Source organism: Pseudonaja textilis, chromosome Z (assembly GCF_049901715.1).
Source record: "Pseudonaja textilis isolate UNSWEBS1 chromosome Z, rPseTex1.2, whole genome shotgun sequence".
Classification (NCBI taxonomy): Eukaryota; Metazoa; Chordata; class Lepidosauria; order Squamata; family Elapidae; genus Pseudonaja; species Pseudonaja textilis.
Window position 1 is genome coordinate 22,945,052 of NC_142008.1, and position 14,167 is coordinate 22,959,218.

Below are 14,167 nucleotides of genomic sequence, written 5' to 3' on the forward strand. Positions count from 1 at the left end.
TTAGAAAACTGACATAATTTTTGTTTTTAAAAACCTCTGAATGTTGCAAACATTTTTGCAAAAGAATGTAAGATGCTGAAGACTAGAAATTTGAAAACTTTCTCAAAAGAAGCAATATTATCTTATGTATTTCTCATTTGTCAGATACTGGATTAACATATAACTGTCCAAAATGGTCTTGAGACAAGCTCATTCTGATTATTTCCTTTCCCAATTTTTATTTTGTTCTTTACTAAAACAATCAATGATCAGAAACTGAATAAAGATTGACTTTGATCCTGATTGTACGTGGTCCTTCTTCATGTGCTCAACTGTTGGTGGTTCTCCACCAGCATTATTGGTGTTATTTTAGCAGATGAAGAGATCTGTGAGAAAGTCCAAGTTCAATTCCTCTGCTGACTTGAATTTTGTGCATCTATATAGGTGAAAAAAAAAAGTTGAATTTTCATAGCCATTGGCAAGCAGTAGATTAGTGTTAGTGGCTATTCATAGAGATTGTCTGATCAGAGGACCATGAGAAAGCTGATTCTGTTTTAAATAAATGTTAACAAAATATGGAGGTAAGATAACAGTTATTTTATTTCTTAATCAATATATCTGAACTTCTTTTAAGAAAAACAAATGCCAGTGTAAACATGCACCATGTACACAGATAATACAAAAGTATTGCACATAAGAACATTAAAAAAGCATATTCTATCTCATTCACCCAAGAGAATTATGGGCCACTGATGTACATGTGGGTGCAGCCAGTTCTGGATTATAAAACAATATTTACTATTCTTGCCAAAACCAATACTAATTGCTTTGTTTACATAGATGGATATTAATCAGTTGAGGCGAAACTGTTTTTACAAGTAGAGCAGTCAACCTTTACATGGTATATGAATACAGAGGAAAACAAAACAACAGTACTCTGTTCTTGGCTGTTTTTTCTCAATTCATAATTGATAATTGTGTGATGAAATGAAAATCATAATAAGTTTAATTATGATCAAGTAGAGATGTTAGGCTAAGACGACAACTACATGGAGTAATATAGCCTCTTTAGATGCAAAATTAGTTTTGTGTGTGTTGTAACAGGGAACAATGGTAATATAACGCATCTGAAAAAAGACAGTGAAATTAGAATAAAAGTAAATGGCTTATCATTCTCTCCTTTTTAATACCTCTTCTATTCTCTCATTCTTTCTGACATTTACTTTTCTCTTCCTTGCCAGTCAACATAATATCAGAGAACAGGATTTATTCTTAACAGAATTTTGAGCTCATCATTTGCAGAGGCCTTTTGAAATTAGATCAAAGGCCAGATGAAATTAGACCAAGGGCCAGAGGTTGCCTATCCTTAGTTGAGTGATTACAGGCTTCCTCTGTTTATTTTAAACATCTTGTTTAAATATTCCTCTGCAAAGGTTCTTTGATTCCTACAAAGCCTCTGTTACTCTAAAATAATAGTAGCCTAGCCAATAGATAGAATTTTTAGAAAAATAGGTGATAACACCTAGTTAACCTTGGCTGATCTGGAAAAGTCAAAAAGGTCAGACTTGATAATACTTGGACCACCAGGAACCCGAAGACTGTGGACTGAACTCAGAGAAAAGTCTCAGAATAAGACAAGGCAACTTGTTCAGCTATTCAGTTAACTGCTAGATATTTTTCAAAATCTTCTTTAAAGAATGGATCTGCAGGTGCACTGCCATCTAACTCAGTTCTTAATTGCAGAAAAATATACAAAATGTTCAAAGGAATCTAGCAGCAGAAAGGGATAGGGCTTTTTCTCTCTGTCTACCTTGATTGTCATTGTCAAGGTAAACAGAAATTACTTAATAGTTTTTGGTTTTTGTAGAACAAACAGTAGGATTATTGGAGCAATTGAAACTAGGACAACTGATGGTAGACACAGCATCCACAAACCAATCCAAGAGAAAATAAAGAGATGCTGAAAAATATAAACACTTGTATGCAGAATTTTTCATTTTTGTACATTATTTTGCCAAAAAACATAGCTGCAAATATTCAAAAAACACAAATATATTTTGATTTTTTTCAAAGGAAAATACTACTGTCCTATCATTACATAATCTATAGACTGGAAATTATTTTGGACTTGGCCCAATAACAAAAGACAATCTATAAAAAACAAGTAAGAATGTTCATGAATCTGCTCGCTATACTGAAGTCATTCACGGAGTCATACCCAGGCTTCTAAGAGTTGCTGGAGTCATTCTTATATATGCATCAGAATTAATATCACTGAACCATCATTGTTAGACAGCAGAAAACATTCCTGTTGGAAGATATACAATTCTAAATAGCCTGCACCTACGGGGAATCACAGGAGCAAAAACAGAAGAACACATTTTGATTCAAAAAGGTTCTGAACAAAATTGATGAAGGTCCTTTCAAAATTTAATCTGCTAGCCAGATGTCTCTTAGTGAGTTTAGGAATGATTTATTTAACTGTACATCTCCAAATATTTAATTCTTTTGAATAATCCATCCATTCAAAGCAAATGTTAACTGTATAATTTGTGACCTATAGAACTTTTCTTGGGAAGGATTGAGGAGTTATTTTTATTTCTTGATCTGATTTAGTTTACATGGAGTCTTTTTATCAAATCAAATTTACCAATTGGTTTTTCTTTTGGCTTGCCTTTACAATCTATGATCTGGGCCCCCTGTTGGAAAGAACTGGATTATATTATCAGAATACAGTACAGATAATCTATACAGATTCAACACTTTTCCTTTTGCTTCAGTTTTCTCCCTAGAATACCATACTTTTTCCTTACTATCATGATATTGCAAACAATTTTAATCTGTTTTGTTCATGATGTAGAGTCATTAAATAAATGGAAATGTCTATTTTATGCTTTTGTATTGAGGCTTATTTTCAAACTCTGAAATTTTATAAATTTTTATAATACATTTCTCCTACAAAGGAATATAAAACTTTGCTTCTTTCCAAACATTTATAATTAGTATATGGAATGCAAAGAATATATTCACTCTATTTACAGGTGAAATGGTGAAAACAAAATATTTCAGACCCTATTTTTGTTAGGATGCCCAGTTTACAAAAGATAAATACTTTTGTGTCTTACTTTCAAGAAGTTTTGGAAAGCTAGCTTTGCTTTCTGGAGGTACTTTAATACTACCCATAATATTGCTTGCCTCCCTGAGCCAGTGTTTATAAAAGTTCCTACCCTTAGGGAGATGCCTCAAGATTTTGCCAATATACAGTAGAGTTGAACACTGTGTTTTGTTCATCTTTCATCTATTTAAGCGTTGTTGACTTTCCATCTCTGCTCCATTTGGATTTATGACTGTTTTTAATGTTTCCAGTAATTTCACTAAGAATCAGTTTGAAAAACTGAAACAATTCTTTTTCATTAGTTCTTTTTTGATGGAAGGTTGCTTATCAATTTTGAGGCAGAGATAGTAGTATTTTCTGTCATCTATGTTCGGAATATGTAGAATACTGCATGTCCAATTACAGCTATTTGGCAATCTTGATCCAATTTAAAGTTCCTGGTAGCATGAACCCAAACTCTTGATTTGGACACTCATTTTCTATGTTTCAGTAGTCTTGTCACTTGTTAGATGCACTTTTTCAGCCATGTCATCTCTAGGTGGCCTGGCTCTGTCAAAAAACCCACACTGGAACAAAACAATACAATATAAGTAAATTTGAAAACCAATCATCCGATTATTATAACATCATCTTTCCAAATTTCAGACTGCTATTAGGATTCAACTAAATATACTTATGCAAATCCAAGTGTCTCCTGATATACTGTAATTCTCATAATCATTGGCAAGTGGAGCTTGAATTGCTACTTAAACTTTTGAAATAACTTTTGAAATTAAGTCATTTTGGTATTTTTTTTTCAAAACAGTAAGATAATAAGGAACTAATTCAAATGCTATGTAAATGATAGAAAGGCTACATAAAACAATAACAAAATCCTGTTCTATGGAAATCCTATCACTAATACAATAAGAACTTATTAATTGAGATGGAGAACTATAGAAATTAAATAAATAAACAAATAAACAAACAAACTTTCCAGAAGTACAATGTGTCCCCAAGAGCATTCAATTTATCTGAGAATAAACAAGGGAATAAATCTACTAAATATAGCAGTGTTTACTTTTTAGTAGACCTGATTGAGATTCTGTTGCATATCTCAGAAATGGACTATGACTAAATTAAAAAAACAAGAGTCACATTGGAGTTGTGAGAGAAGGACAGTTTGATATAATGGTTATAAATGCTGGCTTAGAAACAAGAGACTAAACTAGGCCATGTGAGATCTCCCTTAGGCATAAAAGCTGGCTGAAGGACTTTAGGCCAGTCATACCTAACCCATCACCCAAAGTTATTATGGACAAAATTGGTGGCAGAAATATTAAGCAAGTTCGTAGCCTTGAGTTGATGGTAGATGATGAAATATCAGCTTTATATCTCAATCTTGTGGATATCCTTTATAGCAGTTAGATCCAGACACATATAGTAAATGAAAACGTTGTTAGTTTTGCAAAATGATATCTACACAGAAAGTTACTTTGTTACAAATATTTAACGCTGGGGACTTAGGCTGTCTACAGTTCTTCATTTTCCTAAAGTGAAATGTTTATGCAAATAGATTGCTTTATAAAGTATATAATGGTGAAAACCAAATATTCAATATCAGAAAAAACCATTTTTACAGATGTCAAGTCTGAAACTCATCATAACTGTGACATGAATCATTCCAATGGGAAGACCAGAAAGCTGGTGAGTCTCTATTGAGTATTTATTTATTTATTTATTTATTTGGTTTGGTTTGATTTGGTTTGTCAATTGCTTACAAGATAACAGGTAAAAACATACTTTTGAATACATGGATACATATAAGAAAAATAAAAGAAACAATAGGACAGGGACAGTAGGCACATTGGTGCACTTATGCACAGACCTCTTAGGAAAGGGGTGAGGTCAATAGTAGAAAGTATAAGGTTAATATTATTGTTGGTGAACTGCTATTTCATATTAAGTTGCACTGTGATTGATCCGTTTTCCAACAATGTAAGCAAGGGGCAGATGAAAGCCTAATGTTGAACAAGAGTCAGTCTAAGTAATGGATTATCTGTCTAGATGAGTAACTCTGAGTAACTCAGTCTAGGAAGATGATGTAAAGAAATGGAATGCATTTAAAAAAAATAAAGCTCTACTTGGCAGGTCATAAGCAGCACTTAATGCCAGGAATGAATAACTTGTGTCACTCCATGCAAGGTAAATCTTACCCATCATGTCTTCTTGACAGAATATCATCTAATCACTCAAAATATCATCTAATCACTCAGAAGTTTTTGATTACTGTCTAAGGAAACTGCATAACATTACATTTACAATAATCTAGCACAAAAATCAAATCTGAATTTAATACAAAAAAAATCACTAAAATCTAGTCTCAAGTTTTAAATTACACTCAGAAATACTTTATTTATTAAAATAAAATCCTTTGAGAAAAATTTAATTTTTTAAAGACAAACATAAATATTTATTTATGTATTGTACACAGGGGGGGGTGGCTCAGTGGCTAAGACGCTGAGCTTGTCAATCAGAAAGGTCGGCAGTTCAAATCCCTAGCACCACGTAAAGAAGTGAGCTCCCATTACATGTCCCAGCTTCTGCCAACCTAGCAGTTTGAAAGCATATAAAAATGCAAGTGGAAAAATAGGGACCACTTTGGTGGGAAGGTAACAGTGTTCCATGCGCCTTCGGCATTTAGTTATGCTAGCCACATAACCACATGAGAGCGCTGGCTCTTTGGCTTTGTAACGGAGATGAGCACTGCTCCCTAGAGCCAGAAACAACTAGCACATATGTGTGAGGGGAACCTTTATCTTTATCTTATTGTATATAGGTTGAATATATGAGAGAGGTGGTTTTATATGTACTGAATACATAAGTAAATAAATTATGTTAGAACAAATTATGAATAATTATGATCATCTCTACACATAAAAGATATTTTTTATTTCATAAAGGGGAAATTTAATTCAGATGGTTGACACTCTGAAGGCAGTTATCTCATTACATATCACATTTACTATTCTAAGATACCCTATTGATTTTACTATATATGTGCCTCCACTTCATCCAATATAAAGGGATCACCAAAATTCTAGAATTCAAAAAACACATAATTAGCTATCATTGGGACCAATTAAGAACATTCTTATAAAAATTTAGGATTAAATTATTTAAAAACTCAAAATTATTTTATTTTTTTTTTAATTTGAGCACACAAATTAAAATTGTATATGTTTTAATCTAATATATCAGAGTCCCCAACCCTCAGTTCATGGGCCAGTATTGGGCTGCAGACCATCAGGAATCAGGCTGCTCAAGCAATGGACGAGTATGTGAAGCTTCATTTGTGCATGAATGGAATTAGGTTGTGTGCACGAAACTATTCCCTTCCCACCGCTGCTGATACTGGTCTGTGGAGCCAGAAAAGGTGGGAACCACTGTACTATATTATGGATATGATTATCAATGTATGAATACTGGGGAGGAAAGCTTTAGGGAAAAGAATATTTAAGAACATATGGGATCTGTTTAAAATAGTTGACAATCATTATTTCACAGAATATTGCTCTCCAAGATAAATTATGTCTCAGATGTACAAAGTTTTCTGGTTTTAGGTAATTCAAAAATAATTGTTTCTGATACTCTGAAATAGAAACTATCAATGACTTATTGCCTGCAAGTCTTTAATGATATGATAAAAAATTAAACAGACTACCAATTTTAATATGATCACATGCAATTTTACAAAACAATATTTGTTTTCGTGAAATACTACAGCATGTTGCAAAAGATAAACTCTTAACAATACTAGTGATGCTTCTGTGTTACATTTTGCAGAAAGAGTTGCTGGACAAAATATAAAGGTCTTAAGAATCACAGCTGATTTTACAATCTCACTTATAACTAGCTTTTAATAATGTATTTGAAAACAAACTTTTTTTAAAAAAGACTAGTAACACAAACCCTAACCCTAACCCTTCTCATATATCTATGACTGTTTTGATAAGAAGACTGAATTCTTTTCTCTCCTCCCTCTAACTCCCAATTTTGTTCTGTTAACATCCTCTCCAGTAGTTTCAATATATAACATACCTTCCACAAAGCTAAGGTCAACATAGCCAGAACCAGTAGTCCAAGAAGTATTGCCAATATTATAACCCACAATGGGATTATAAAGGAAACGTTTGGAGTAGCCCAAATAATAGATGTTTTTATCTGAAATTAAATATGAAAGAAATTAATAAAGATAAATGAAGAAGAAAAAACACTCTATATTAATTAATGTTAATTGCTTAATATGTCAAAGACAGCAGAGTAGCATTTCTGAAGTAGCCGGCTAGGAAGGAAGAAAATCCTCATTGGTCCCTCTCTAAGAAGCATGCTTCATTTTGTCTAGTGGCCAGGGTGCCCCCTTTCCCCTAATCCTTGTATGCTTATGAATGACTCTTACAAGCTTTTACCTAAACACAATATGTCAACTGAATTGGCACACAGGAAACTTTCAGGTACCTAGAACAATTAAGTTTACTAGTCAGACCCAAAGGTGCTTTTTTTTTTTTAAAGGTAACTGGCCTTTAATAATGTATTTGAAAACAAACTTTTCCTTGAAGATGTTTTGCTTCTCATCCAAGAAATTCCTCAGTTCTAACTGAATAGTGGAAAGTGGATTTATATTCCTTACAGGAATTGCACAACCAGATGACAATCAGAATTTAAGAAGCTTCATGGATGAGAAGCAAATTGTCTTCAAAGAAAAACAAAGAAAAGTCCAGTTTCTTTTTTTTTTAAAAAGTATCTTTGGGACAACCATGACCTAGGTAATTGGAAATCTACATATGAATTAGTCAGAATTCATAACATGATCAAATGCAATATATCTGTATTCTTTTGGACAATTGCAAAAGTAAAAGCCAAAATTATAAGTTAGTAGTATGGTCTCATACGGCCCCATGTGCTTTTAAAGTTTGAGTAAAAACACCTAAATAAACCCCATAAGATTTTTTTTCCATTTCTTCTTTACAGGAAAAAATTTAAATTAAATTAAATTAAAATAAGGCCTCAGGTGCAATATCTTTTTATGTCATGTGAAAAAGCCATCAGTTTTATAAAATGACAAGCAATGTTCTGTTCTGAAACCCTCAAATATAAAAAAAATGAATCCTTTAGCATCACTTTACTGTATTTTGAGTTAATCAGGACCACAAATACTGACCTAAATCAATGCGCCCAATACAATTTTTGAAATGCTTACAATCAGAAGAAGATTACAAAAGAAGAAATATATTTTTCTTGATCCCTTCATTTTTTCCAATTTAAGTTGAATGTTAATGCTGAAACCTCCATGGAGGCAAGTATTGTAAACATTTGAATGTTAAACTTTATTAACAGAGATGAGTTATTCATGGCTAAATTATTAATCTATAATGTACTCTAGAACATTGGCCGCCAACCAGTGGGCCACTGGTGGTCTGCAAGAAAATTTTTGGTGGTCCGCAGAGAAATATCACCCCCAGAGGCACCCCCAAAGCAATTAATCCAGGCTGCACAGGAATACAAGGCTGCACCACCCACATGGCCCACTGAATCCTTCCCACTCACTCACTCCTTACCTGGCAAACTTGCCTGCTAATTTGCTATTTTTCCTTTTTCTGACCATCATCTGTTCTGTGCCAGGAGATTTAGATTAGCTAGAAAGCAGGAAATTGTTGGATTTCTTGCTTTCTAGCTAATCTTTAAAACCTCCCTTAGGACTGAAGCAGTGCAGACTCAGCTAGCCAACGGCAGAAACACAGATCTCTAAGTGAACCTGTGATTCTGTGAGCAACTGCCTGCCTGCTTTGCCTGATTTTGGGTAAAAGTTGCTCTTTTTTAATAAAAAATTCAATATTTACATACATGTTTTATTGTGAGTTAATTTTGTGAGTTTGCTTGCTAGCAAATTTTATGTGACAGACTCAGCTAGCCAATGACAGAAAGATAGATCTCTGAATGAATCTGTGATTCTGTGAGCAACTGCCTGCCTGCTTTGCCTGATTTTGGGTAAAAGTTGCTCTTTTTTAATAAAAAAATTCAATATTTATATAAATATTTATATTTACATACAAGCCATGCCCACAAAGACACACCCACAAATTAGGCCATGCCCACAGAACCAGTTGTTAAGAAATTTGAATCCCACCCCTGCCTCTGTGTATTTTGTGTCTGTGTGTGTGAGAGAGAGAGAGAGAGAAAGAGAGAGAGAGGGAGTGAGACAGAGAGACAGGTTAGATCAGATCTCTCTCTCTCTCTCTCTCTCTCTCCCTCCCTCCCTCTCTCTCTCTCTCCCACAAACGTCAGCAAGCCACTGTCAATCAAAATTCATATTAGTGATCCCTGGGATTTAAAATTATGAGTTTGATGGTCCCTGAAGTCCAAAAGATTGGCAACTTCTGCTTTAGAATATAGGTAATCTCTGGGTTATGAACATTCCCTTAGCAAACATTCAAAGTTACATGATCAGCGCCCCCTAGTGTTTATGGACTAGTCCTGAAACTATGAATCTTGCAGCACCATGGAAGTTATTCGCCCTTATGAACAATCACAGAGGCTTTGCAACTTTTGTCTCGCAATTTGCTGGCCGAAATGGAGATGTGAAGAGTGGGTGCCCCTCTGATGCTCCATTTGGGCATGCACAGGCCTCACCTGGCACTGCGCAGGCCTAAACGAGAGTGTTGGACGGGAGGGCCTGCCCCTCCATGCCTCAGTTTTGGTCGGCAAACTGCCAAGCAAGGCCTGTGGAGGCCTAAATGGAGCATCAGAGGAGCGACCGTGGCTGAGAGAACGGAAAAAAGACAGCTTGCTAGATCTTTGTATGGTAAATGACTCGACGCAGCAGCTTGGGTGGGGGGAAAGCATTGGTAGGGAGCATGAAGTATTTAAGCGGGTCGAGGAGCCCTTCTGTGGTTTTAGGCAGATGGCCTGTTATATCATTAGTCTCCCCCGTGGCCTTTCCCACCCTGAAATACCTCATGTGCACTTAACAAGCCACACATTTGATTAGCAAATGCGTGGGCGAAAGGAGTAATCATGTTCAAGGTACGACATTCATTCCCACAAATCCTTAGGTTACGAATGGAATGGGCTGGCTCCATTACATTTGTAACTTGAAAACTACCTGTATGAAGGTCTGGAAATCTGCAATTTAGACAGTCAATTATAACAATGATTCCATTTTATCTGTGCCAATATAGAGAATAGTAATCATCAGATGGCTATTGTCAGAATGCCTGTCTATTTTTTATGAATTTATGCATCCTGCAGAAGTCTTCACTCCGGTCTGCTCTTTGAGCGGAAGCCACAGCCTTCCCTGATTGGCTGATTCCGTTTGACAGCTGAGTATAAAAGGATCTGTCAAACAGAATCAGCTGTTCTCTATCAGCCAGCTGTCTTGTTAACTGATGGCAAGCTGTGGCTGTTTTACAATTTACAATAAACTTTGTTAGCCTTCACTCTCACCTCCGCCTCTTCATTCCCGCGCACCAATTATAAAAAAATTAGATTGAGACTAATGCTGCAAAGACCTTTGCTGTAGCTCAGACAGTATTAAATGTCGAGAAATGGGGTTCTACCATCTTTTGTTCATTGAATTTCAACTGTTTATTATGGCAACTAATAAAGATGTCCTTATTTCTTAATGAAAATTGATTCTTGAATCAATGGTTTCTTTCATTATTCAATCTCAAAATATTAAAGATGTGTTGCTCTCAACACTGATGATGTTATGGATCCCCTTAATATTTGTACAATGTCATTACCAATGCTTAGTGAAGTAATAAATAAAATGGTTTATATGCTGGTTATCCTATTGCTTTGAAGAAATCTATTTTGTTACTCTTATCTATAGAATGCCATAAGAAGTTAGAATTTATAATTTGTAAAAACTCACTATAATACTTGGGTGACATCTATCTCAAAATATATAATAGTGTTGAATTAAATATGTCTATTCTCGTAGATATAACTAATTGGTTTAACCTCCCACTAAAATTAATGTTATCAAAATAAACATTACATAAAGATGTAATGTAAATTTTAAGAGGGATTCCAACGTTAATTCCTGTCACTGTGAATACTTTATAGAGATAGATAAGGTAATGAGAGTATCTTTATGGCAGGTTAAAACTCCTTGAACTTTTGGTCAAACTTTTATCTCATGACTGTTATTGTTTTATCAGTGTATAAAATACAAATAAAAATAGGAAATTAAGGGAAGGGGAAAGAGAGAGAGAAAGAAAATGTGAGGTACAAGGGAAGAAAGAAAAAAGTGTTGACTTCCAACTCTTTTTAGTGCAGTATAGGATAACAAAATTACAGCTTCAATTTTTTACTTTTACACATTAGTAAGTATATAACCAGCCATTTCTATAACAGCAAATTTATCTAATTTGCAAAACCAGTTTCATTTTTTTCATCACAAGCACAAAATCCAGAGGTGATCTCTAAATAAAAAAACACAATTGAATATATTTTCCTCTTTGAATAAAACGATCAATTTAACAATTTCTGCTTTATCTTTCTTACTGGATATAATCTGTATTTCTATTTGCACTTAATAATAATCTTTATAAACTATTATTATTTATAGTAATAAAAGTCATAGTATTCTTTCAGATTCTCTAATCTTAAAGAGAAAATACCTTTTTATTTTAAACAATAAATTTTTCTTTAAAAACATTTCTAAAACATTCTAATATATCTTTTTTAGCTTCCTCTTAACATACATACTTTAAAGTTCACTTTCAGAACAATAAAATTCCAACTAACTATAATTAACTCATTAAATTTAGATCACTGCCTCCAAGTCTCTTAACATAGATACTTCTCAAATACACTTTCAATTATATTTTACAAACTTTAGGAATTACTTAAGCATTGTATATAAAAGAAAATACATTTTCAAACTTTAGATTAAGACTTTATTTCAATTACAAATATCAGACTAATAAAAATCAATCCTAATTCCAATTGACTCATTAAATTTAAGTCACTCCCTCCAACTTGTCTTTATGGGGAAAAAAATCTTTTTTTTCTCTGGAATGTTTGTCAGCCAGTTATAAGCTTTTCTTTTTCTCAAGGATTTCTCAACCTTTTTCTCTCCATGAGGAAAAAGTCCCAAACTTGTCCTTTTAAAAGTTGCAGATTTTCTTGAAGCTCTTCTTCAATTGTGTTGGGATGTTATTTAATTATATTTAAACCATCATAATAAAAATTGGCCTCAGGTTTATATTCCAAAATTGCAATTGACTCCTCTGCACTGTTAGCTATTTATGAAATTGCTTTGGTGGTTTTGTAACTGTCTTCACATATTTGCATCTCTGAAGTAGTTTGAGAAGTTTACTTTTTTTAACATCCTTGGAGCATAGCTGATTTATGAATTGATGGGTTTTATTTAAAGATTTTTCAAATACATCTCTAATAATTTGCTCCTAAATCTTCTTAACTCCCTCTTTAGTCAAAGAGTAGTTCTTTTTTTAAAATTAGAATTTCTGGCCAATCTGGAATCATAAAAATATAAATGTTTTAGCCACCCAGAGCAAAGCAGACCAAAAACAAAACAAAATAAAATAATATAAAATAAAATAATAATCATTTAATAAAAATTTTATACTAATTATATAATTTTTTAATAAAATTTCCACACTTCCTTATTTTAGCTTGCCTTCAGCAGCGTTCTTCGTTGTTTAACAATGAAGAAATCCCCCAAATGGCGCAGATTGTCAAAAAAGAATAATAGGCTGTGCCTAAAGAGAGCTTTTTTTAACTTAATAAAGACTAATGATCCTTAAAAATGATTAAGAAATGAAAGGCACAATTTACTATATATTTAAAAAATAAATTCCAAAATGGCTGCTTCTTCAGCAACAAACCGATTGCTGCCCTGGACTCCAGCTTTTGGCACACAGGCTGCTTTGAAGTATGGCTCCTGATGCTACTTGCAGCCCTTTGCTGTGTCTGAGGTTCTTGTGGGATAATTCTAGGACTTTCCTAACCCAGGAGAGTCATATAAGTCATGACGGAATTATGCCTCCTTCTGTTGGTAAGTTGGTAAGAAAAAAACCCTCCAGGAATTGTTCTTTTTACTGGAAGGCGAATGTTTGGTCAAACAGAGTTGGCCTTATCATAATGGCAAGTTCAGTTATCAGAACTTTAACTGTATAATCTTTTATTTTAACCTTTATTTTTGAATGAGACTTTTGTGAATATTCTTCTCTTTGGGCCCATTTAGGAAGCAAGTATGTTAACACCTCTAAATTCTTGGCAAGTTTTAGTATCCAGGTATACTACACAGATCTTCATTTTCAGCCCTGAAAACTGTCAGCCACATTTGATTATTAGTAGTATGAACAATGATATTTTCATCCCAAATCATATAAGAAAGTGACATTATAGAATGTAAAATAGTGTGTGTTACACCCTTGCTTCATGAGTTGCACTGGACTTGGATTTCTCTAATTCTTACCTAGAAAACCCTTCATGACATGGGTTCAGATTACTGGAGAAACTATCTAGTGTTAGATCGGGTCGATCAGTTCACATTGAGAGGCGAGACTCGGGAGTGAACATTCAGCTCTTTATTGTGAGTTTAAGAAAGGAACATAGAAGGCTTGCGAGCCGCTTGGCTTTATACAGCCGGCCAGCGGCTCGGCGGCCAAGGGCAGCGCTTTGAATCTCCCGTGATCGGCTTGGCCAATCGCGGTAGATTCTCAGCGCTCCAATCACAGGAGTTCAGTCAACCAATCACGTTGCGGTCCGGGTGGACCAATCGGAAAGCGAGTCTTCAAGAATGTTAATACAGAACACCCCTCCCCTCATGGTTTCGTCTGATGCAGCGTGGTGACGTAGTTGCACAGGTAGGCGGGGCTACGCACCTGCCTAGTTGACCTGCGCGGCTCAGTCTGTGTGTGATCGTCGGCTGGTTCGGACGGGCTCCGCGTCGCTCTCAACCCTTCCAATGGAACCGTCTGGAAGGGTGAGCCGGGCCTGTCGCTGCAGCTCCTACCCGGACTACCTGGGTCGGTCGAGCTGCAGTTCCTGCTGCTCCCGCCT

General features: G+C 34.7%; 1 protein-coding gene across 2 annotated transcripts in view; it reads right to left on the reverse strand.

Annotated features, from left to right (window-relative positions):
- Window positions 1–561: 561 nt before the first annotated feature.
- The window catches only part of ITGA8 (integrin subunit alpha 8), a 152,076-nt gene continuing 138,470 nt past the window's right edge, over window positions 562–14,167 (reverse strand). For both annotated transcript variants that reach the window (XM_026716137.2, XM_087917705.1), the window contains 2 exons: window positions 7,175–7,297; window positions 562–3,660 (listed from right to left, as the gene is read on the reverse strand). In XM_026716137.2, the coding sequence (XP_026571922.1) occupies window positions 3,574–3,660; window positions 7,175–7,297 (210 nt within the window). In that variant the 3' untranslated portion in view covers window positions 562–3,573. The remainder of the gene's footprint in view (window positions 3,661–7,174; window positions 7,298–14,167) is intronic.